This window comes from Pectinophora gossypiella, chromosome 6 (assembly GCF_024362695.1).
Source record: "Pectinophora gossypiella chromosome 6, ilPecGoss1.1, whole genome shotgun sequence".
In the NCBI taxonomy this organism is placed as follows: domain Eukaryota; kingdom Metazoa; phylum Arthropoda; class Insecta; order Lepidoptera; family Gelechiidae; genus Pectinophora; species Pectinophora gossypiella.
In genome coordinates, this window is record NC_065409.1 from 12,499,251 (window position 1) to 12,525,993 (window position 26,743).

A 26,743-nucleotide genomic window follows, 5' to 3' on the forward strand; every position below is an offset into this window, starting at 1 on the left:
ATTATTTTAGAACGGGATATTTATAGCACATAATATCGATTTACTGAAAACAAATGCCGTATTTAAAAATGCTTCCATGTTGTGAGCACACATTGTTGCGCCCCCAGTTGAGACTATCATTATCATCATCAGCCGTATGACGCCCACTGCTGGGCATAGGCCTCCCCCAAGGATCTCCACGACGATCGGCTACCAACTTCGGCTTCGGCTATTGAGACTATCCAACTTCATAAATTTTGTTGGTATCGCTACCGTGGTGGAGACCTGATGAAATAGCCTTGCATAGTTTTTAAGTTTCAATTAACTACTCCTTTCTATTTTTTCCCACAATTATCAAGAGGGTATTTGACCAGGTCAAAGATAAATTATAAAACGCTAATCTAAAAATAGAGGCTCTTTTTACATTTCGACACACATAAATACATAAACTCACGCCTATTTCCCACCGGAGTAAGCAGAGACTATAGAATTCCATTTGCTTCGATCCTCACACACTTCTCTTGTTTCCTCCACATTCATCAACATTCATTTACATTTCAACGTATTTTCGAATTTTATTTATGAATTATGTAGCAATGAGTACGACATTTGACCGCTTTTATTGATGACGTCACAGGACAGTATTTCCATACAAACTTCAAAGAAAACTTTCGTTTTGACGTTTCGTAAAAAGTGTCTCATTTGATTAGGTTGTCAAGGTGCCCGTTCAGTGGGACGTTTATAGACTGTTTATGTTATGTTATGTAATTATCGATACACGTACAAACACGTGTTCATATCCTTGAGTCTGTCTCTTTCCAAGCATATAACTGAATTATTTTATAACTCTGAACTTCATAAGTACTGAGATTGTGGATAAAGTACCGTCGGCCCTTGAAAAAAGGACATAAGTACTCAAAGTTTAGTCAGGCAATAAAAAATCTAAACTGTTCAGAAAAGAGCTTTCAGCTCTCCTCATTTGTTCAGCCAAGTAGTAAATACGAGGCTCCAGTATAAATCACGTTAAAACATTATTTAACCTCACTTAAACCACACTCACTTTAGTCGGTGGCTCCGGTTATTACTTACCGATGTAAGTGAATAATCGTTACAGGAGCCATGTCAGGGGCCTTTGGCGGCTCAATAATAACCCTGACACCAGGGTTGATGGCTTTGGTAATTCACCTCACAACCCACACGATAGAAGAAGACCTAACTTAGGTATTTTTAACAAAATATTAAACCGCTTTCGGGCGGTACAAAACATACTGTTTAGTGTGACACCTGTATAATTACATGTCAGGAGCCATTGGTGGCTCAATAATAACCGTGACATCAGGGTTGGTAATCCACCTCACAACCCACACGATAGAAGAAAACCAACAAGTCAAAAATCAATATTACTTTTTTTACATGAATTGAATAGAATAGAAATAGTTTATTATAGAAGGACACATAAAAACACGACAAAAACATCATTTAAAATTTTCACAAAACAATCACAAAAAAACAATTTAAAACGTCGTCAAAATGATCATAAGGTGGTGGTGGACATCCTGAGATAAAATTGCTTCGATGCATCGCGACGTGTCCTTTTTACTTTCTCTCTCTCTCTCTATTTACCTAAGAGCTGCGCTCTTGTCGGTGGAGTAATCGCCATTCCTCTCTTCTTCCCGCCAAAATGGCCTCCGCCTCACCTCCCGATACGACACGACCTGCACCTTTTCTTTTTATTTATGAAACAAAAGAGAAGGTCCTTTTTACTGTTTTAAACATTAAAAAAACATTCCCTTTTCGCTTGAGGGCAGGCATGTGCCGTCAGTGGCACACAATGTTGGTAGTTTTCCACCAATTTCAGTTATATAGGTATTACGAAAGTCAGTCAAAGCACGAAGTGGTTATTACCAAGGGAGTTCCACATGTAGCGTGCGACAGTTCTGTAACTCGGCTGTAAGTGTCGGCTTGCTAAACTTTTATATTGTCCATATTGACGTGGCGTAACTTTTTCTATAACCCTTCGGTATCCCCGACGGAACCCCAAATTTTATGAACAAGCACATGTGAATTAGTTGTTGGCTTCTGTCTATCTGTATTATTATTATTTGTATGTCGTTTCCATATCTGGGGCTACACGGAGTCGACACGTAGAAGACAATTTAATCTAAATGTGGTGTGACACCATCTGCCGAATATCCCTAAATGTACCATGTTTAATTGAAGTACATAATTGAATTACTTTTCTATTGAGTATCATATTAAATTTATTATAAAGTGATACGGACTGTTGTGTGGTATTGACATACATAAACACACACACACTGTCTCTTCCTTTTTTCCTTTGGCATCTTCTTCATATTTTACTATGTAATATGTGGATAGCTGTAATTGGTCTTACATATTGTAAATGAAACTATACATTGATAAGACTGTTGTTATCCCAAATAAAAAAAATGTACTATGAGCGTGCATCCAAAGACAACTCCCGTTTCGTGTAGGACTATTGCATATTATGGTAACAGAGAGAACGGGCTATTGGATTGGGGGTTAGTGGACCGGGGTACTGGGGCTATGGGGGACTATGGAGAATTATTATTATTGTTTTTGTTGTAATCAATGCTGGGCTTAAATATTCTCTCTAAGTTTGAAGGGTAGTCCATCGCGGTTTAGTGAAGCATGAATAATTACAGGACATAAACAGCCTATGTTTTCATACTCTGGGGCACGGGCGTCCTCAGAAAACTGGATGGGGTATGGAACGTAATCCACCACGCTGCTCCACTGCGGGTCGGTGAAGGTGTTTTACGACTAACAGCCGATACTTAACTTGCCTCCCGAAGCACGGAATAATCTTACTTTTTCGGACAATCGGGTTAGTCATAAAACAAAAGACAGTCTAAGTGACTTTGACAATGTTTCTATTGGAAATCGAACCCGGACCTTTTACACTATGGTGGCTGTATTACATAATCTGTTTTATTACTTTTCAGTTCATATCGGACCTAATTAACGCCTTACCGTGGTCTAGTATTACGATTATCTCACCATAAAACCATAAACAGCCTATTTACGTCCTATTGGGCACAGGCCTCCCATCAATCAACCGGAGGGGGTATGGAGCATACTCCACCACGCTGCTCCACTGCGGGTTGGTGGTGTTTATACGGCTAATAACCTTGACCAACGGCTTAACGTGCCCTCCGAAGCACGGAATTGACCTACTTTTTCAGACAAGCAGGTGATTCAAGCCTGAAATGTCCTTACGAAACAAAGGACAGTCTCATAAAGTGATTTCGACAATGTTCCCGTCGGGAATCGCACTCGGCCCTCCAGATCGTGAGCCCAACTTTCTAACCACTAGACCACGGAGGCTGTTACGATTATCTACTAAAGGAAAATTCGCGCAGTCTCCTCTGCAAAAAGCGAGGTACTGAGTAATATCCCTCAATAGAATTAAGGGCTAGCTTCGTTATCCGACGGCGATTCGCGTTGCTCTGTGTCGGAATAAACCCTAACGATGCTCATTATGGTAATGAAAAAAGTCCAAGGAGACTGTGTATCAGTGTGTGTGAGCTTGAAAGGGGCGTGTAATGTTGTTTCGTTAGGTTACGATAGAAGTTGTGATTGAGGTCATTCTTCTTCTTATCGTGTGGGTTGTGAGATACTAACCTCATCAAGCCTGGTGTCAGGGTTATTACTTATTACTGAGCCGCCAAAGGCCCCTGACATAGCTCATGTAACGACTACATACCTAAATCAGTAAGTAGTAACCGGAATCAACGGCTTAACGTGCCTTCCGAAGCACGGATCATCTTACTACATCTTACTTGAAGTCATTGATGACTTGTTACAAACGACGTAAATTATGTAGGTATATTGAAAGAAAAAATAGAGAAAAATATTACGGGTAACGTAATGTTCGAACATAAGTAAGTAGTAACTAAGACCAACAGCTTAACGTGCCCACTACAAACATAGGCTAGTTTCCAACTAATAAAATCAGTTACTTTTTACTAAACGTCAAAACACGAAATTACTATGGAATTTGTACGAAATAGCACAGTGTGACGTCATGGAAAAACGTGACAAAATATCGAACGTATTATAGCGTTTTTCTTGATTAAAATTCATAAATAAGTTAAATAGAAAAAAAGAAAATATTTTTCGGTAGTTTTAGATCTGATTTTATTTACTATCTTGAACACGACCCAATTTTAGGTCGCCACGAACACTCATATTTAACACAGTTTTCCTGGAAGATATTGCTACTTGGGCAATAAGGCCGCCCGTTGTGCGTTCCGTATCTGTTGTCCTTATTTCTATATCTTGTGTCAGTTGTGCTTAATAAAGTATATTTATCTTATATTTATCTTATGACAATCAAAACAAAAGATATAATAAAAAAACAATATTAATGTAATAACAGAAATAGCGGTTTCATCGATTGTGGTGTGCGTCCCAAATAAAAGGATCTTTTGTCGTGAATGCTGTATGAAAATATTATGATAATGGTGCTAATTCCTGTAAATACCATCTAATTTTATTTTAAGTTATATCTGTCATTTTCTTTTCAACCGAAAAGGAAAGGGACGGGTAATCGACAATCATAAAATTTATGGAACACATGTAAATTTTAAGCGCAAATCTAAAACAACCGTCTAAAAATTTTACATTGGCCAAATAACTCGACAGCATTAAGTTGACAGCACACGTCAAACGGTTTGCATACCAGCGAGATACCTTTTTGATTCGCCCTGGTTATTCAATTATTTACTCATTCTTCCTAAAATTAAGAGCTGTCAATCTGGATAAGAAAATGACAGGTATAACTTAAAATAAAATTAGGAGGTGTCTGCAGAAATCGGGGCCATTATGTTGTTTGATGTAAGATATCTTTCTTTAAAAATCGTAAGGTCCAAATTCCTTAATAATGAAGTGAGGTACAGTCATAAGCAATATCATGTACCCCATTAGAACCCTGTCACTCCATCATATTTGACATTTAATGAGACTTACGGTTTAGTTTGTCAAAAAAGATAATGTGACATGGTTTCAAAATGTATACATATTAGAACACGTTTTACTCTTATACAGTCGCGTGTCGCACCGCACCTCACATTTGATTCTGTAAGATAACTAATTGCATTAATGGCATCTACTTTGATTCCGACTTAATTCGAATTCTTACGTCAATGTCTATATAAATTAATCCACAACCAGGGTTCCATCTTTTGTCCAGGTATAATCGACACGCGACAAAATCTTTCATTGTGCAAATCCCGGCGAAAAAGTTTCGGAGGCCTATAGGCAAATCTCTAAGGGTCCCAACAAAAGATTTATCATCCAACGCCGATGACACAAGCGAATCTGACGCATTGTGCGCCCATCAACGTCACGAGGGAACCGAAAAACCCGTGTTGGGGTAAATTGTTGCCGTATCGCAACAATGAACCGGCAAGGAGGTCCGCAATTTATTTTTTCTTTAATGAACTCCTGCCAGTTTGAGTTATAAATTCATTTTTTATCAGTTGTAAAAAAAAATATAAAACTGTTTTAATTTTTTTATCACTGTTCGTTTTTTATTAATTTCGGACAATCAGGTGATCAGCCTGTGATGTCCTAACCAAACTAGGGATTATAAAGTGATTTTCATGAATTCGGGACTTCTGGATCGTGAGCTGTACGTTCAAACGAAGAACAAAAATTTATTTAGGGTTTTTTATTCGTAGGTTTTACCTTAAAAAATATTTATTTCATAAATTTAATGTTGGTATACGTCGGCAACGTGAGCCTTATTGCAGAGCACTTTCTTGGCAGAAAGGTTACTCATACATACATACATAAACTCACGCCTATTTCCCACCGGGGTAAGCAGAGACTATAGAATTCCATTTGCTTCGATCCTGACACACTTCTCTTGCTTCCCCCACATCCAAAGGTTACTCCCTTTTTATAACAACAGATATTTTAGTAGTAACAATGTTTAAACAGTAGGCACGCACTGGGGATTTTTTCTACCCGCGACTATGACGGAAGCAGATTTTCCCGTCATATCGGCTTAGCTCCCACATGGTGGTAACACCAGCAGCACACTCAAGAGAAAGAACATTCTACTGACATAGAGGAAAGAAACAGGGGCCATGTAATCAAAAGATTATAAACGCCCACATATGTACATTCTAAAACACCTGCTTATGGTCGCACAACCGATCGCAAGTGGCTCGAAATAGGAAAAAATAATATGATCTTGCCGGCAGAAATCCAATTCAGTCAGGGGCAACTTTGCTTCGCTATAATCAGATTGCATTGATAAAGGCCCGAGTTCTGACCCGAGAGACACATTTCATATGCCTTTGTAAAATGGTAACTTAAAATATTGCTGACTTTTAGCGTTCGTCGTAAATAACGCGCAGTGTTAGTTAAAAATGGTCAAGTAAGTTGTTTGGTATTGCGGACATAATTATACGAATATTTTGATTCGGAATATGTTCATATAATTTGTAGAGAAGTCGCCATACCGGGCCAAGCACCTTGTTCTGAGGGGGTGCCTCCCTAAGGTGGTCAGCAACGTCAAAGCACTGTTAGATTTCCTTGGAGAGTGATCCAGCCGTTTCAGGTATCACGCAAAATAGGCGCTCAGACGTCGAGTTGTGGAAAACGGCCCGCGAATACCAATACGTTCATATTTGTATATTTTCTCACTTTTGGATGGTATAAGTTTCACAACAATGTAGTGACAGATAATGAATAGCATAATGACGTAAAAAAATTATATACAACTCACTGCAAGGCATAGCGACAACCATTTCACATTTATGTTGTAAAAGGTGCGTGTAGATTCATGGAATATTGGTCGGAATCCATATTACATAAGGCGACAGGGTCTATTAGGGTTTACAACATTACCAGGTGAGAGCCCTCAGCGCTCCCCATCTGTCCGGCCTAGTAGTTAATGCTATTTGCGGCAAATCTGCAATAAGTCGAGTCAAAACGTAAAAACGTACATTTTTTTGCGGTCTCTCTTTAATACAAATAGTAAAATAGCGGAGTAATGTTTACGGTAGCAACAGTTGAAAACTCTTTGCAAGCGCAACTTTGGCTTGTAGGTGTATGAACCTAACTTTTTACTTTTGGCTAACTTTTATTTTGTTAGTAATCTTATTTTCTTTTCCCTTCGCGTGTGTTTTGTAAATATCATATAGTTTAGAATATATTGTCTTTCGTTGTATTATAAACCTAAATATTTATTTACATAACATAACATAATATTTATTTATTTACAGGAAATCCTGTTCACTTGTTGGGCCAAACAAACTTTAACAAAATAAAAATTCATATGTACCTCTCAAATATGTACAAACTTAACAATGGTGCTAATTCCTGTAAATACCATCTAATTTTATTTTAAGTTATATCTGTCATTTTCTTATCCGCCGAAAAGGAAAGGGACGGGTAATCGACAAGCATAAAATTTATGGAACACACGTCAATTTTAAGCACAAATCTAAACCAACCGACTAAAAATTTTACGTCCGTCAATAACCCGACACAGTTAAGTAGACAGCACGTCAAACGGATTGCATACCAGGGACGTACCTTTTGATTCGCCCGGGTTATTCATTCATTTTCTCATTCTTCCTAAAATTAAGAGCTGTGAATCATCCGTCCCTTTCCTTTTCTACGGATATGAAAATGACGGATATAACTTAAAATAAAATTAGGCGGTGTCTGCAGGAATCGGGGCCAATATCTTCCTATACACAAGTTGTACAGGGTGTTAGTGACACCGTAACAAAACTTTGGCGCATGATTCAGACCATGATTCTGAGTTAATATCAAGTGCAATATCCTGTCGGAATGTTCATGAAACTAAAATTGTCTTTTTAAATATTTTCAGTCTCATATTGTGCTTTAAGCGGCATAGAACCCAAATTAGAAAAATATAGGTATGACAAATTATTTAAAATCATCAATGTAAATCGAACAACGCAAACGCGCGCGCGCGCTTCTTAACCTTAAAAACTTAAATAATCATTGATTACAAAAAAAAAACATCTGCCATCGTTTTTAGTACAAAATCAAGTAGACATACTTAGTAATTGTTCTTCGTTATGGTATCACTAGCACTCTGTATAGTATATACCTTTATCAGGTAGGGTCGTCTCCATGTCAGACATAATTATCTAGACGGCTCACGCCTGCCACCCTTTCACGGTCCGCACCCTCTAACAAATGAACTTTGCCTTTTGTTTCCCATTTTATTATTCAAGAATACCTTTATTAGGAACTTTGATAAAACAACGTCGACTGCGAGTGACAGATTCACTTGATTCCATTTTCGGCGGCATTGTTGATAGGTCAATGACTGCTGGATATTTTTAACACATATTATGTAGGGCGTTAGTGACTTCGTAAAGAATACTGAGGGGGGTGATTTAGACCATGATTCATGGTTCTTTTTCGGTATTTTAAAATTATTTTCAATACTATACTAAGTGGAAAATTCCACTTGATATTAACTCAGAATAATGAGCCGATCATTCCCCTCAGTCAAAAAGCAACACGGGAGGCAGTAGACATACGCAGGCGTTCCCCTCTGCGAATCTATATGTCCTCAAGGCAGGTCATCATCATCTATCGTGTGTGTTGTGAGGTGGAGTAGCAACCTCATCAACCCTGGACAGGTAGTTCTATAAAAACTAGTTGCAGTCGGCCTGCGCGTTAGACTGAATTTACATGGTACGTAGCTGAAACGACGTCCTTAAAAACGCCTAATTCTTAGGTATTTTGTTGCTAAAAGGGATCTGTCAAATTTATAAAGTTTTCGGGGTTAGTCAAATTTATAAAAATAGTATTTATAGTAAATTGCGCGAAGTACATTTCCGCAAATTTGTACAATCTTTCTGCATTAATTCTATTAAGATTAAAATATGTCTTACTACATAAGCGGTAGTGACGTTCACCGTTTTTACTACAGTCTACGAATGGTGAAAGTAATCAAACCACACTTATTTTAACAAACACACTTTGGGGCTCAGATTTTACCAATGGGATTTTGATTTTAAACGGCATCTAGGCCTTACGACCTTGAAGAAACGAAAGAATACTTTATTAAACAGGACCTGTCAAATCTTCAGGTTAGGTAAGCGAAAATGCTAGGGAGATGATGATTATGTAACTTTATTACTACAGTCGAAATTTCATACAAAATATTACAATCGAGTCGTAAAAAGCAATCACATCTTTAAGTTTTACTCTGGGGCGTTACCTTCATATATGATAACGATTTACCTTGACATCATGAAACGAATTCGCAAACTTGTATCTTTTTATGTATCTGTGGAGACAGCGGAAACGGCACAAAGTACGGGAAACGTTTTTTTTTCTTTTGAAAAGACCTAAGTACCTTCTTTATGTCGAACTCACTTCCTTTTTACGGAATTACAGTTATATATTCGTATAGGTACTGGTTATGTAATCTTGAAAAGATTGTGAATGGTACTTATTATATTTATTATTTTTACGTCGAAATGGAAGTATTTCGGTATAATTTATCTGTGTAACGGCCTTCGTGGTCCAGTGGTTGAGCGTTGGGCTCACTATTCGGAGGTCCTGGGTTCGGATTCCGGTGGGGACATATCATAAAAATCACTCTGTGATCCCTAGTTTGGTTAGGACACCTGATTGTCCGAAAGTAAGACGATCCGTGCCTTGGAAGGCACGTTAAGCCGTTGGTCCCGGTTACTGCTTACTGATGTAAGTATGTAGTCGTTACATGAATCATGTTAGGGGCCTTTGGCGGTTCAGTAATAACCCCGACACCAGGGTTGATGAGGTTGGTATTCCACTTCACAACCTGCACGATAAGAAGAGAGTGTCAGCAACCTGAAATTTGCGAGTAGGTTTGACTGTCAGTACATGCGCCATTGTTGTATGATGCATTTACTGACAAACAAAAACTACTAGTAATTTTGTAATTTTAATTTTATTGTATTTTAATTTTTATTTTGGTTTTAATTTTGATTTTAATTTAACTTAATTTTATTTATTTATTTATTATTTTTTGTTTTTTTTTTAAGTGTGTAATTTATTAATGTAATATGGACCATCATGTCTGAAATAAATGATTTTTGATTTTTTGATTTTGATTTGAAAACTCGTCGAAGGTCAAAGTCAAAAGTCAAGGTAGTCAAAGTATGTAAAGGTGCTGCCAGCCTAACCGAAAATGACTTTTGTGTTTGCCATTAAAGTATCTAGATTTCTTTACTTGATATTAGGCAACCAGAACTAAATTATTCACCTATTCTATCGATATATCGGTGATTTTTTTATGTAGTCTTTCAGACCGGCTGAACTTTTATGATTTATTATTCATATGTTTAAACTGGGGAGGTAAATTTGTTGTTGTTATGTACTGATTTACTGGTTTGTTAGGAGGAGTTTTATATTTACACGTTTTATAAAGTTCCAACCCCCGTTTAACCCCCTTAGGGGTGGAGTTTCGTAGAATCCGTTTTTAGTGGATGTCTACACCCTATAAGGAAACTACCTGCTATATAGTGTGTAGGTGTTAGAGATTCAGAGCTTTCGTGATTAATTATTTGAGTGGTATTTAGCTGTTATATATAGTTTCCATTAGTATTACGGAAATTGTTTTAAAAGAAAAAGTTTTGAGAAATGATTTTCTGCCTTTTGTTGTTTTGTTAAAACTAGCATCGTCGAAACCCTGGCGGCAGCGGAAAGCGCGATTCGTTGTTGTTTCGACTATCGTGGCGTATAAATAACATAAACATGAACAGCCTATATACGTCCCACTGCAGGGCACAGGTCTCCCCTCAATCAACCGGAGGGGGTATGGAGCATGCTCCACCACGCTGCTCCACTGCGAGTTAGTGGAGGTGTTTTTACGGCTAATAGCCGGGCTTAACGTGCCCTCCGAAGCACGGAATCATCTTATTTTTTCAGTCAAATCAAGCCTGAAAAGTCCGTCCCAAACAAAGGATAGTCTCACAAAGTGAAACGAACCCGGACCTCCAGATCTTGTGTCTAATGCTCTAACCACTAGACCACGAAGGTTGTTAAATAAATCAATAAATTTTTTTTGGCTCAAAGATTATAGTAGTGCTGCAGAGAAACTTAATTTTATTTTAGTTTGACAATGGCCCCGATTCCTGCAGACACCGCCTAATTTTATTTTAAGTTATATCCGTCAGTTTCATATCCGTCGAAAAGGAAAGGGACGGATGATTCACAGCTCTTAATTTTAGGAAGAATGAGTAAATGAATGATTAACCCGAGCGAATCAAAAAGGTACGTCACTGGTATGCAATCCGTTTGACATGCTGTCTACTAACTGTGTCGGGTTATTGACTGATGTAAAATTTTTAGACGGTTGTTTTAGATTTGTGCTTAAAATTGACGTGTGTTCCATAAATTTTATGCTTGTCGATTACCCGTCCCTTTCCTTTTCGGCGGATAAGAAAATGACAGATATAATTATGAGATTAAACGAACTTACCTGTAAGTGAAGTTCTATCTCAATTATACGAAGCTCCTTGTTCGAGAGGTTTTTAACAGTGTAGTCTACGTCTTATGCTCCAGCATCGTCACAATTTTCAAAGCTCATATCCAAAGCTAAAAAAAAAGTTAGTTTCCCGCTTCCTGAACGCAGCTGTCAACTAATGTCATTATGTTTAAAGCATGTTTCATGGACAACTCCATCACCTGTGGAAGCTTTATTGCGGGATATTAAAATTGAAGGGAGGGAGTCCTCTCGAACAAGGAGCTTCGTATAATTGAGATAGAACTTCACTTACAGGTAAGTTCGTTTAATCTCATAATTATACTCGCTCCTTGTTCGAGAGGTTTTTAACAGTGTAGATGTTCAAAGTTTAGTTGGGAATGAAACATTTAAATTGAAACGAGTACCAATAATATGATTATTCATTAATGAATAAAGTACATACATTGTTATCACAAAAGCTAATTAAGCTGCCTATGACTTTAATCCCAATAAAGGCAGTCAGAGGCACAGCCGTCTCCTGATAAACTCAGCGCGGCGTTCCACCAAACGTTTTGATATTATCATGTAAAAACAATAAGAATAATAACTGTTCGCTAAACAAGTTTCACCAGTTCTCAAGAATGGAATCGATATTATGTATGTTATATATGGTTATACTATACTGTACTAGAATAGATACATAGTTCTAAATAATAAAGTTGAAGTTGAGCAAGTACATTAAATACCTATTTCACATTACTATCAATTTCACAACAAAAGAACTACACAAGAACAAATTTCTGATGGAGCTCAACATCAAGATTGGCTATAAGAGCCTCACAGAGACCTCACCATAGAGCACATTTCCGAAGCTCTTGAACAACAACGATAGTTATAGTCGAAAGGACTGTGAGACTTCATCATATAGTATAACACTCATTTTTCATTGGCACACCAAGGGCTACAATAATTATCAAAGTTACACATTATTTGTTTACATACATAAAAGAAGAAGAAATACATAAAGAAGAACGGGTAATGACGAGGGCACCCAGACACAAGATTGATTGTAACATCCTGTGCTAAGTTGGCAATTGTTGTCGACATTGAGTAGTTAAATGAATCCTAAGACAACATGTCAAATTGATTAGAGAAAAAACAAATATAAGAAGTAAAAATTTCAAGCAAGAATTAAGAAGAAAGAATGCAAGGAAGAATTTCGATACATTTATTCAAATGACCTTTTTCATTAAAATATTCAGAACCACTGAACTAAACTTTCCTCTTTATTATAAGATATTGTTAAATGAGGCTGAAAGTATAAAGAGGGGAAGTGCATTTACATTATGTACTTGTGTGATAATTATCTTCGGAATAATTAAGATTTTGTTTTTATTAAAATAGATTACCTGAGCCCACGTTATTGTGTATTACCTAATATCGACCAAATGGGCTTGGTAATAATATTTAGTATAATTTTTTATGTGGTAATAATAAATATAACTTGTTGTGGATTTTTTTTCCTATTCCTCTATGCAACCTTTCACCCACCAATCAGATGATAGAACAACGTACACACAACACATTAACACACGTAACATTGTTTACGCAGCTATCTCTTTAGTGTAATAATTATTGAATTTGTTTTTAGGACAGTAATAGTAACGTCCTATTATTTACTGGAAAAATAGGATAAACATATATTTATCATGAAAATATTATTGTTACTTCTCCACTGCAGTTTGGTTCCGATTGATTAAGTGGAGGGACATTATTGTTGTAATTTTTATATTAATTGTAAACTGTGTTTTGGGCTGATCAGCAACAACATAATAAATCTACAACAACATAATTTAGAGAAAACGCTAATGGTGATGTAAGTTATATGTTAATAATGAACTATTTTTCCTTCCTTTTGACCTATGAGTTAATAATAAAAAGGGCAACTATTCTATCTAACCGAACTAGGTATCAATATTTTACAATTTCGAATGTAATACTTGAAGGAAATTTTCATTGAAGTTATAATATTATCAGGTAGGTACCTCAATTTATACTGAGATTAGTATTGTTATTCCTGATTAACAAAGACAGGATTTGAATTCCATGTCTTAATGATAATGCTAAAACTTTAGTGATAGACATTCGGAATGAATTTTACCAGAATTTTGAAAAAGTAAATATCATAAAGGTAGGTATATTTGCTTGTGCAAATTTTCCCATTATAACTTTATAGGGAATTCTTCCTCCTCATGAGGTACTATTCTTAAACGGCCTTGCTGCCTGGGCCACTGTTGATACTAATGGCTGTGAGACTGCTAATACATCTGGTTGTAGCTCTGCTACTACTGCTGGCTGTAGGGCTGCTGGTACTGCTGGTTATGGCACTGCTGATCATGACTGGTTGCATCACTGCTTTTATTGCTGGCTGTGGGGCGGCCTGCTGATACTGTTCCTTGTGGGCTTTCTGTTCATGCTGTTGGCTGTGGGGCTGCCTGCTGATACTGTTGTCTCTGTTCCACAGATCCTGTTGCTATCTCGTTTACTCACTCTTCGGGCAATGTTATTCATTATTATTTATGTGCTATTTGAATTTTATGATGTTGGTTGAAAGAATTTAATAGCAGTATTCTCTAACCATGTCTTGTGTACAGTTATCTCTTTTGAAAGTAATCTCTGACTGTTGTGTATAAAACTACTGTTACAAATTGAATAGAACCAGTCGCAATGCAAACCTCAATCTAACAAGGTGTCTTATTATTTTTTTCCTCAAAACCAACAAACGTTGTGAACCTTAAACACTCAAACATAGTGGTCATAATCGAGCCGGATCAATCAGCAACCAGACGGTGATTAGAAGCGCCCGGCCGCATAGGTACCAAGTCTTATCGCCGATGAGACATAAGGAAGGAGACACACCGGGTGAATCAAATATTTTTAACGATGTCAACAACAACTGCAGAAACAGTTATTGATCAATTGGAATCACTACTAGACTTGATTACCAAGGCGCAAACAAACTTCAAGAAGTGCCCTAAAACTCGTTTAACACGTGGATATTTAGAAGCAAGACTGAAATGTGTTGACGAATATTGGCATAACTTCCATACTGGACATCAAGAGCTATTCAAAATGACAACCAAGCAAGAGCGATCCACGATGCCTTATTTTGTAGAAGATAGATATAGTCAGTGTGAAGAAATTTATCTTAACCTAAAGGCCGATATATCGGATTTGCTTCATATTTCAATGGCACCAAAGCCCTTAATGTCAACATCATCGTCTTCACCACTTAAAGGTACTTCACAGACGGAGAAAATCGTAGAAGTCAAGTTGCCCAGGATCAATTTACCGAATTATTCAGGAGCCTATGAAGAATGGCAATCATTTGAAGATACATTTACTTCATTAATACACAATAACAAGTGTCTCAGCGATGTGCAGAAGCTACATTATTTAAAATCGTGCGTAATCGGCGAAGCGAAGAACACAATCAAGCATTTTCAAGTAACGGAAAGAAATTACAAACCGGCATGGGAAAGTCTGAAGTCTAGATACAGTCAAAAACGGCTTATTGTCAATGCTATCTTGAAGAGACTATTTTTATTGAAGAAGATGACCACACAATCTTCTGTGCAACTCAAGGCACTAATTGATAACACTAAAGAATGTCTCAATAGTCTAAAGTCATTGAATATTGTCATCGAATCTTGGGACCCGGTAATTATATTTCTGCTAGTTCAGAAATTGGATCAAGATTCACATAAAGAATGGGAGAACTATGTGAGTGAAAGAAACGCCGCGACTTTACCTACTCAGAGTCAATTTTTTCAATTCTTGGAAAGCCGAATTTGTACACTTGAATTAACAACTGCTATTTCCACACCGAGGGAAAAACCCAAAGTGCAAACTATTACTGCTTCAGCTGCGACGACTGCTTCAACGCCTACATGCAGGATCTGCAACGAACAACACTACCTCTGCCACTGCAAAGAGTTCGGAAAATGGAGTGCAGAGAGGAGATCCGAATATGCGAAGGAAAATCACCTTTGTTACAACTGTCTTGCTATAGGACACTCAGTTTTCAACTGTAGGCAAGGGACAACTTGTAAGATTTGCAATAAGCGCCATCATTCGCTTTTGCATTCATTTAAGAAGAAGGAAGACTCAGTGAATGCAGAACAAACATCTCTACATGCAAACATTGCTGACGACCAAGAAGATGATACTGATATTGTAGGAGTATCAGTTGCTACACATTTTTCTAATGCTAAGCATCACAGAGCATTATTAGCCACAGCTATTGTACCTGTAAGAAACAGCTCAGGACAAAGTACAATACTGAGAGCTTTGGTCGATCAGGGGTCACAGGCTACCTTTGTTAGTGAGAGAGCGGCTCAAATGTTGAAACTCAAAAAATCACCAATTCGAGGTACAGTTACTGGAGTTGGTTCAACGAAGACAAAAGTCAGTCATGTGGTACAGTTGGAAGTATTATCTAGTTACGAGAAGTCATTCATGCTTCCAATACGAGCATATGTTTTATCAACACAGCTGACTTCACACTTGCCATGCAAGAAAATCACACCTATGAAATGGTCACACCTAGACGGACTCAACCTGGCTGATCCAGAGTACTTCACACCAGGTAAAATAGATATGCTGCTAGGAATAGATGTTTACACTGAGATTTTGAAGAACAACCTGATCAAAGGGCCCCCAGGAACTCCATGTGCGCAAGAAACCAGCTTGGGATGGATTTTGTTCGGGAATATAAGTGATGCACACTCAGAAGAAGAAACTGTTGTAATGCACCATCACCTGGATCTCGACATACATGACATACTTAAAAATATGTGGGATGTAGAACACACAAATAAAAGAAAATTTACAGCCGAAGAGAAACTGTGTGAAGAGATATATGATACTACACAATCCAGGACTTCAGATGGACGTTATGTTGTTAAAATACCTTTAAAGACAAACGATACAGTAAAAGAAGTAGGTGAAACAAGAAATATTGCATTGAAGAGATTAAATCATCTGGAAAGAAAATTTGAGAAGAATCCAAAACTAAAGCAAGAATACAAGAAGGTAATAGAAGAGTACATAGAGCTAAATCATATGGAAGAAGTTCCAGAAGAAAAGAAAAATAACCCAGCAATATATCTACCGCACCACGCAGTCCTAAGAGAGGATAAAGAAACGACGAAATTGAGAGTAGTCTTTGATGGATCTTGTAAAGGCTCAAATAATAAATCATTCAATGAAGAACAATTAGTGGGTCCACAGCTGCAAGAAGATTTAAGGAGTATTCTGATGAGGTGGCGCATGAAACCAATCTGCTTTGTTGCAGACATACAAAAAATGTATAGACAGATTCTTGTCACCAAAGAAGATGTAGATTACCAAAGACTGTTATGGAAAAACGACAACAGAGAGGAAGCCAAGGAGTATCGTCTATTACGAGTGACCTTTGGTACGTCTTCTGCGCCTTACCTCGCAGTTAAAACCTTGATGCAACTTGCTGAAGACGAGGGCAATGAAAAGGGATACTCAAGAATAGCTCGAGTCATAAAAGAAGATTTTTTCGTTGATGACTGCATGAGCGGGTGTGATACATTGGAAGAAGCTAAAGAAGTTAGTAAAGAACTTACTCGTGTCCTACAAAAGGGTGGTTTTACTCTTCAAAAGTGGGCATCAAATAGTACCGAGTTCATGAATGAAATCCATCCCTCACTCAGATGTGCTAATGCCAACAAGGCCATACATTCTGAACGTGTTACCAAAACTCTCGGACTTACATGGAACATGGCGACTGATTCATTCCATTATTTGACCAGTCTTTCAACCTTACCTGAAACCATATCAAAAAGGAGTGTACTTGCCGATGTCCAACGCCTGTTCGATCCATTGGGTTGGCTTGGACCTGCAATAATACCTGCAAAAATGTTTATTCAAAAATTATGGCTTCATGGTTGTTATTGGGACGACGTGTTAAGTAAAGATCTTGAAGAAGAGTGGTTAAGACTAAGAGAGAGTTTTAAACATCTTGAAAGGGTTCAAATTGATAGATGGCTAAACACCAGAGAAGATGAAACATGTGTAACACTCCATGGCTTTTGCGATGCATCCGAAAAGGGATATTGCGCCGTAGTATATTCAAGAGCTGAATCCATGTGTCATGGAATTAAGTCACGACTTATAGCATCAAGAACACGAGTGGCTCCAATACGACCTGTCTCAATACCAAGACTTGAACTTCTCGGTGCATTACTTCTTGCACAGCTTTTAACGTTTGTGAGGGAAGCCATGAGAATTTCCAAAGACAAAATATTTGCATGGACAGATTCCACAGTGGTTTTGTCTTGGATAAACGGAGATCCTAATCGTTGGAAAACGTATGTCAGCAACCGAGTTGTAGAGATTTTAGATAACACTGATAAGGAACAGTGGTTCCATGTTACGTCAGATGAGAATCCAGCGGATTTGGGATCAAGAGGTACAACCTTACAATTACTTATCAAGAATAAATTATGGTGGAGTGGACCAGAATGGTTACAAAATAAGGACATACAATTTAGACGACCAAACATCACACCAACTAACATAGAAAGCAAGAAAGATTTACAAGCGAACTTAAAAATAGAGAATCCTGAGAGGGAAGAATTAAATTATGACACATTACAAGAATTGCTAAAGGTTATTGTATACTGCAAAAAATTTCTAAATAGCAAAAGGAATCCCGAAAAGATAGATCAAAAAATTACGACAGAAGAATTCGAAGATGCTATGATTTCATGCATAAGAATATCTCAAGGAAAGGAATATAAGGAAGAACTAGAGAGATTAAAAACAAATAGACCAGTGAAGAGAAGTAGCAAATTAAGATCGCTGAATCCCTATCTTGATAGCCACAATATTATCAGGGTGGGCGGCAGGTTAAGAAACTCAGATTTGGACGAAAGTGCGAAGCATCCTATAGTTCTTGGCAATAAAGATCAACTAACACAATTGATACTGGCAGACGCACATAAAAGGACACTTCACGGTGGGATACAACTCATGCTCTGCTATCTTAGATCCAAATACTGGATAATACACGCGAAGAATTCTGTGAAGGCGTATATTCACAAATGTATCGTATGCGCGAGAATGAAAGCCTTAAACAGAGTTCAGATTATGGGAGATCTTCCAAGTGTTCGCACTACTCAAGCAAGACCATTCCTTCATAGTGGAGTTGACTTTGCCGGTCCTTTATCGATTCTTATGTCAAAGGGAAGAGGAGCAAAGTCATTGAAGGCCTATATCGCCATCTTTATCTGTATGGCTACAAAAGCCATCCATTTGGAGCTGGTAGGCGATCTTACCTCAGAAGCATTTATTGGAGCATTTCATCGGTTTGTAGCTCGACGAGGCAGATGTACTCATATTTGGAGTGACCAAGGACGGAACTTTATTGGAGCTGAAAAGGAATTACTCAATGCATGGAACGACGCTAAACTTGAACTCCCAGATGACCTTGTTGAGAAGTTGGCGTCAGATGGAACCCAGTGGCACTTTATACCACCATATAGCCCCAATTTTGGAGGTCTGTGGGAAGCTGGAGTCAAATCCGTTAAATTCCACTTGAAGAGAGTTTTAGTAGCAAATCTCACCTTTGAAGAAATGACAACAACACTTTGTCAAATCGAGGCTTGTCTCAATTCTCGTCCATTGACATGTATAGACACCACCGACACCGACGTCATAGAACCGCTTACACCTGGACACTTCTTGATCGGTGAAGCTCCGGTGAATATACCCAGTCCTGACTTGCGAGATGTTAACGTCGGCAGACTATCACGCTGGCAACTTACACAAAGACTTGTAAGAGATTTTTGGCATAGATGGCAATCTGAATATCTCACGAGACTTCAAGAACGTCCTAAATGGATGAAACATCAAAAGGAATTCGATCTTGGTGACATCGTTCTTCTGAAAAATGATCAACTTCCCCCTGGAAAATGGTCGCTTGGCCGTATAGTTGAGAAGCATCCCGGGAAGGATAATGTCACTAGAGTATATAGTATAAAAAGTAATGGAAATGTAATTAAAAGATCGGTATCAAAAATATGTGCGCTTCCCATAGACAAATCATAAATAATTTAAATATATAAAGCTAAAGTATATAATATTATGTACAAAATATATAATATTGTTAGTAATATCAAATACTTAGATTAAATAATTTTGCATGAAGTTTTAAATTTAAAATATTTTGCTCAGTGTATCACCTTCCTAATATGTTGTTTATTAGTTGTTTACGCATAACTTGCATTATTTTTTGCTCCGGTCGCGTTCATTCTATTGTATTCATATCGTATAAATTCTTTGAACATGTTAACTACCTGATATAAGTTAATATTTAGATGTTATTTGTAATATGTAAAATTTGGTTATTTGTAAAGGATCTATGCCCTTTACGGTGGGCGGTATGTTGTGTATAAAACTACTGTTACAAATTGAATAGAACCAGTCGCAATGCAAACCTCAATCTAACAAGGTGTCTTATTATTTTTTTCCTCAAAACCAACAAACGTTGTGAACCTTAAACACTCAAACACTGACATTACATACTATTAATACTTTGATTTCTAGCACAGTTGAATCATCTGATAAAGATGTAAAGGCCTGTGATGATGAGGTTGATTAATAGAACAGAGGCTTTTAGGTTTTGAATTGTCGGTTATTTCTTCAGAATTTGTACTCTCATTATTTTATAATAATCAATTTGACATAATAGTCTATTGTTTCTCAGCATTAGTCTAATCTTGAGTTTCAACATGGGTAGGTAAGCCCCGACAATTCAATGGTTTATCTTCGATTCCTCAAGTGACAAACCACACATGGAAATAAAAGTATAAAAATAGTTGGTCTATGTTCTTGCTATCTACTAGCGTTTAGCAAAAAGCGATACTTGTAGTGGTAGCTTTATGTTATTTGAGTTGATACCATCAAGTCCATTGTCTATCCTCTAAGTGATAGCTCTAGGTATGGAAATGAGAAATAGGTATATAGCGCTTGCTAATACCGACCATAATCGTGGTAGCTCTTATATTAATAGGGTTCATACCATAAAGTCCATTGTCTATCCTCTAAGTGATAGCTCTAAGTATGGAAATGTGAAATAGGTATATAGCGCTTGCTAATGCCGACCATAATCGTGGTAGCTCTTATATTAATAGGGTTCATACCATAAAGTCCATTGTCTATCCTCTAAGTGATAGCTCTAAGTATGGAAATGAGAAATAGGTATATAGCGCTTGCCAATGCCGACCATAATCGTGGTAGCTCTTATATTAATAGGGTTCATACCATCAAGTCCATTGTCTATCCTCTAAGTGATAGCTCTAAGTATGGAAATGAGAAATAGGTATGTTAGCGCTTGTCAATGGCGACTTTCTTAGTGGTAGCTCTTACATTCATTGTGTTGATACCTTCAAGTCCATTGTCTATCCTCTAAGTGATAGCTCTAGGCATGGAAATGATAAATAGGTATATTAGCGCTTGGCAATGGCGACCTTCCTGGTGCTAGATCTTTTGTTAATTAGGTTGATACCATCAAGTCCATTGTCTATCCTCTAAGTGATAGCTCTAAGTATGGAAATGAGAAATAGGTATGTTAGCGCTTGTCAGTGGCGACCTTCCTAGTGGTAACTCTTATGTTCATTACATTGATACCTTCAAGTATATTGTCTATCCTCTAAGTGATAGCTCTAGGTATGGAAATGACAAATAGGTATGTTAACGCTTGTCAGTGGCGACCTTCCTAGTGGTAGCTCTTATGTGTATTGTGCCTTTAAGTCCATTGTCTATCCTCTAAGTGATAGCTCTAGGTATGGAAATGTAAAATAGGTATATTAGCGCTTAGCAAAGTTGGTACCATCAAGTCCACTGTCCATCCGCTAAATGATAGCTCTAGGTATTAAAATAAGGCATAGGTATATTTGCGCTTTGCAACAGTCTTAGTGGTTGATTTTTATGTTAATAGGGTTGATACATCAAGTCCATTGTCTATCCTCTATTGTGATAGCTCTAAAAGGAAACAAATAGTCTGTCTATTCTCTAGTCAGACAGTTCACTACTAGTGCTTAACTAGCTGACTCTCCAAGTGGTGTTCTCTTGTTGGTTAGGTTGGTACCAATAATCATCACCCATACGTTGGAAGCTTGAATTATAATAAGATTAGAGTAATTTTTAAGAAATTGCTTACTATAATAAGGCTATCTTTTGCCTGTACTCTCTTAACACTCTTTCTGTTTTTATTGTTAGGGTATATTATCATCATCTTATATTGTAAGTATCATTCGGAGAAGATAACATTATTAACACCACTTAACAGAGACTGTGAGAAGGGATTATGTACTGTTATAATATATATAATATCATTTTTAAGTATGGTTATCCTGTAGTAAACCAATTATAATTCTCTAAATGTTTTAAGTGTTATCTTGAATAAGTTATGTATCTTGTCTACCAATGATGTAGATGACCTCTGTGATATCGAGCACTACTGTGTCATGGGTACTTCTTGATGAACAGGGTAAACATGAAGTGCTTCTGTCATCTAATTATCTGAACTTGTCAAATTATTTCCGAGTTAATTATTTACTTTTCTATGCCATTCTGCGGTTATATTTCACTGGTTCTCTTTGTTTTATAATAAAACTGCTCATTTCATTCGCTGATAGTAAGTTATCAACCGCAACATAAGCCAAGAATACGAATTACAAAAAGAAACAAAAAATTTTTTTTTTTTTTGACAGATGAAAATAAAAACGCGGCAATCAGGGACTGAAGACAAGGCTTAGGCCTATTTTGATCGTGATTTTCGAATATTAAATTACTAAAGTCAAGACTGTATAGTCCTCAGATCTTTGCCTGCCTTATATAAGGCGAATTTAAACAACATCAACATCGGAATAAAGTATAACTTTTAAATCACTGTTATAACACGATACAATTTTAATATTATTATTTATGTTAATAAAACTAGTTACTTTTATTAGTAATAAGTACCAACTTAAGTTACTTCTTCGAATGTTAGGATTATAAATTATAACCTCAAAAAAAGTAATTTGTTTTCGACAATAAAAGGAATTAAATTGAATTGATCATAATTATATCTTCTCTTGTTTTAGTAGATGGATAATGTTAAGACTTACTTACCAGTTTAATCCACATTTTGTTTTATCAAAAAGAACTTACGCTCGTCGTCATCCACATTTTTTCTTTGGTACTGTTTCTAGCTTTTTTAGAGAAAAAAGCACTTGATTATGTAAGTAACAGATTTTTCGCACTATATCAATCATGTTTTTGTATTAAATATTGGTTTTCAATTAGTTTATTTACGGAGGCGAAGTGACGCGCCGGTGCACAAAAACCGTAATGACATTAGTTGACAGCTGCGTTCAGGAAGCGGGAAACTAACTTTTTTTTTAGCTTTGGATATGAGCTTTGAAAATTGTGACGATGCTGGAGCATAAGACGTAGACTACACTGTTAAAAACCTCTCGAACAAGGAGCGAGTATAACTTAAAATAAAATTAGATGGTATTTACAGGAATTAGCACCAGTAGGGTAGTTTCCAACTAGTCAAATCAGTTACTTTTTATTAAATTGAATTTGTATGGAAAAACAACCTGTGACGTTATAAAAAACGTGGCAAAATTTCTCACTTATTATTAGAAAACGTCTTTCGACAGTTTTAGATCTGTATTTATTTACACAACCACATACTTAAGTAAATAGTACCCGAGACCCACTACTTAATGTGTTCTCTGAAAGCACGGATCATCTTACTTTTGGGCAATCGGATGATCAGCCTGCCAAACTAGTTATTACATCGTGATTTTTGTGATATTTCCTCACCGGGATTCGAACCCGGGGTCTCCGGATCGTGAGTCCATCGTTTAACCAAATCACAGAGGCTGCCAACAACAATAAAAACTCACGACTATAGCCCAATTGGGATAGTCAGCGGTATATCCATCGCAAGATGAATGAAGTACCCACAACTCACAAAGCTCTCTGTTAGACCAACGTGATAGGCGGTGAGCCGTATCGCCGTATATAATGGTCGAGTCAACAGCTGTGTAAGTAAGTGAGTGGTCTCTACTGGGAGACCATTATGTAGTGAATCAATTATATATACTTGGTAAAGGACGGCATTAGTTTAGAACTGTCAAACTACATTCTAATTAAGTTTGTTTTTTGCCGTAATCAGGACCATTATCTACTTAAGCAGTGCCATTAGTCCGTGAATAGTGGGAGACCGGGTGAGAAGAAAGAAAGAAGAAAAAATAAAATATTTATTAGGTAAAAAGCCGAAGCCTAGTTGTTAGAACGCTTGCCTCTCACTTTGAGATCGCAGGTTTGAATCCAGCACAGGCCTAAACCAATGATTGTAAAATTCATTTTCAAATGCATGTTTAGATCATAAATAATTATCACGTGCTCAGCGAAGACGGAAACCATCGTGAGGAAACCTGTATGTGACCTAACCTGCATTGGGCTGGTTTTCCCTTCGCGGGTTGGAAGGTAAGACAGGCAGTCGCTTCTGTAAAAGATCGGAGCTGTCAAATCTTCAGGTTAGGTAAGCGGACCCTGTGAAAAACGGGATAATGCTAGGCTAGATGATGATATACGAGGGAAAAATACATAACAGATTGTTAGTAGTTTTTAACAATTGAATGATAAATAATGCTGAAACCGCTGTAGCTTAACGAAGGCTAGTTGACTTTCAGTTGCAGCCGATTTATTATCAAAAACAAACAAGTATCAGAACTACTTAAACGCAACTCTCCTTATATGAGTTTACTTGGCTGGCAAACAATGTAGTTGGTCAGATGTCCGGCAAAACTGCAAGTTAAACATGCAACGCTTTCACCCACTGGCTTTTACTTAATGTGGTTTCCTAATTGGCCGTTCTGGTAGTTGTTTAATTTAGCTTTGAGACCGAACTGGAAAGACGAGAAATTACAAGCATTCGCGACCCGTGAACAGAGGCAAGGAAAGTTGCAAACGTTATGATGTCTAAACTCTAAGTACAGTAGGTGGGGGTTCCTGAAAATCCATACAATTCTTCTTCTTCTTATCGTGTGGGTTATGAGGTGGACTACCAACCTCATCAACCATGGTGTCAGGGTTATTATTAAGCCGCCAAAGGCCCCTGACATAGCTCATGTAACGACTACATACTTACATCAGCAAGTAGTGACCGGGACCAACGGCTTAACGTGCCGTCCGAAGCACGGATCGTCTTACTTTCGGACAATCAGGTGATCAGCCTGTAATGTCCTAACCAAACTAGGGATCACAAAGTTATTTTTGTGATATGTCCCCACAGAGATTCGAACCCGGGGCCTCCGGATCGTGAGACCAACGCTCAACCACTGGACCACAGAGGCCGTTACATACTATAATGCCATTGGAATTGCACATTATTTGTATGTGTTATAATATTATTTATTACTTTTTAATATACAGTTTTTGAAGTCGGTTTATTTTTATTGAAATCGATAACAGACTTGCAATAGGTAATACTATTAATCCAATAGTATAATTAATTATATAAATTATTAGAATTAATAAATAATAATAAATACTTTCTTTCTTTCAGAATTGAATTGGAATTTTTTAAGTTTTTATTGATGACCTAACTTTCACTAGTTGTTGTTATACAAAAATTGCGTGTTTTTTTTAATAAACGTAATAAAATGTTTCTTCAAATTCCTTCTATTTGCTGTTTTAACGAGAATTTATGAAAAAACGAGTCTCGTGACGCAGGAAGGTATTTTAATAAGACATTTTTACGACTTTCGTTGTTTTACGACTTTTAGCGCGGGGACAGCTAACTGGCTTATTCAAAGTGAAACGGAACATAAAATTTAATAAGTGTGTTAATGAGATAAGTAAGCTAATGTATTTTGTTGACGATATACATGTTAATACTAACAACCATTATCCTTAAGGGCCACCAAGATAACTTGCAGTTGTATAAAGGGTACTTCACCTGGTTGCGCAAACTTTTCTTGCCAGCAACTTAAGCCTGAATATTTTTCTGGGTGTTCTAATGAGATAGGGCCTTAATGCAGACAACCTATGAACCACTTCCGTGGCTGTGACCCCACAACCACTAACGACTCCCAGGTTCGTTTCTGTGGGTTGAATGTTGTCACTGACATCAAAGTGAAAGGAAATACCTTACTTAACACATTAGCGGTTTGCCACTCCCACCTACGCTGCGTAGCAGCTACGTAACGGCATTGTTTACCTACGAAATGTAGCGCCGTAGCCTACTTTTAGGTGTCAGAGGATTGCATCAAACCAATTTCGATAAATGGATAAGCTACAACAGCTTACTCCACTGTAGGAAATATCTTTTACCATCAGGTTAAATAGTGGTCTAAAATGAACCTATTGAAATTCAAATCAAATCAAATATACTTTATTGCTCAGAACTAAATTTCAACAATCAGGCATAATACATGAATACAGTACAATTTGGGCGGCCTTGTAGCTCTAGAGCAATTGAAATTGTATTACCACATTGTTAAAAATGTCTAGAGCCCTGTGCTAAGGTTTTTCTTGCAGCTATTTTTCTTCGGCTACGTTGCAGTAGTTTTTGATGGATGAAACGTTCGATGAAACATAATTATTTAAAATTGACGATTTGAAGTGTAAATGTTACCAACTGTTTAAAGATTTTTTGAGTTTGAGTCTTATTTAAAATAAAAATACCCTGTAATTTTAGGCAGTGAAGATATTAATAACGTGTAACGATTTTTACATACCTTTATATTTCTATTTTTAATGACCTTGTCATTCTCAGCTCATGTGTCTGAAAAATACTGACTACACTTACCTAAATAAGGGTTAAATGGCAACATTTTAAGTAGAAATATTTTCCAGTATTGAGAGTTTGCTCGTGACAGCGCCCTGCGGTGGCGTCATCTGAACAATGGCGGATTAATAGGGAAAATTAAAAAAGAAAATTATGATTTACAATTTTGCCATATACAGGATTATAGCAATGGTGTTCCGTATTATAAACAACCTCCATAGTCTAGTGGTAAGAGCGTTATACTCACGATCTGGAAGTCTGAGTTTGATTCCCAGAAATTGTCAAAATCACTTTGTGACTCTATCCTTTGTTTGGCTGTTACCTGATGGTCCGAAAGAGTAAGATGATTCCGTGCTTCGGCAGACAAGTCAAGCCGT

At 37.1% G+C, this 26,743-nt stretch overlaps 2 protein-coding genes across 2 annotated transcripts in view; both read left to right on the plus strand.

The window, feature by feature from the left end:
* LOC126367792 (leucine-rich repeat-containing protein let-4) overlaps positions 1-26,743 on the plus strand; it is a 181,228-nt gene that overhangs the window by 22,735 nt on the left and 131,750 nt on the right. The gene's annotated exons all lie outside the window — the stretch shown is intronic.
* Positions 14,423-19,621, plus strand: LOC126367655 (uncharacterized). The gene has a single exon (XM_050011283.1). The coding sequence runs from the start codon at positions 14,423-14,425 to the stop codon at positions 19,619-19,621; it is 5,199 nt and encodes a 1,732-aa protein (XP_049867240.1).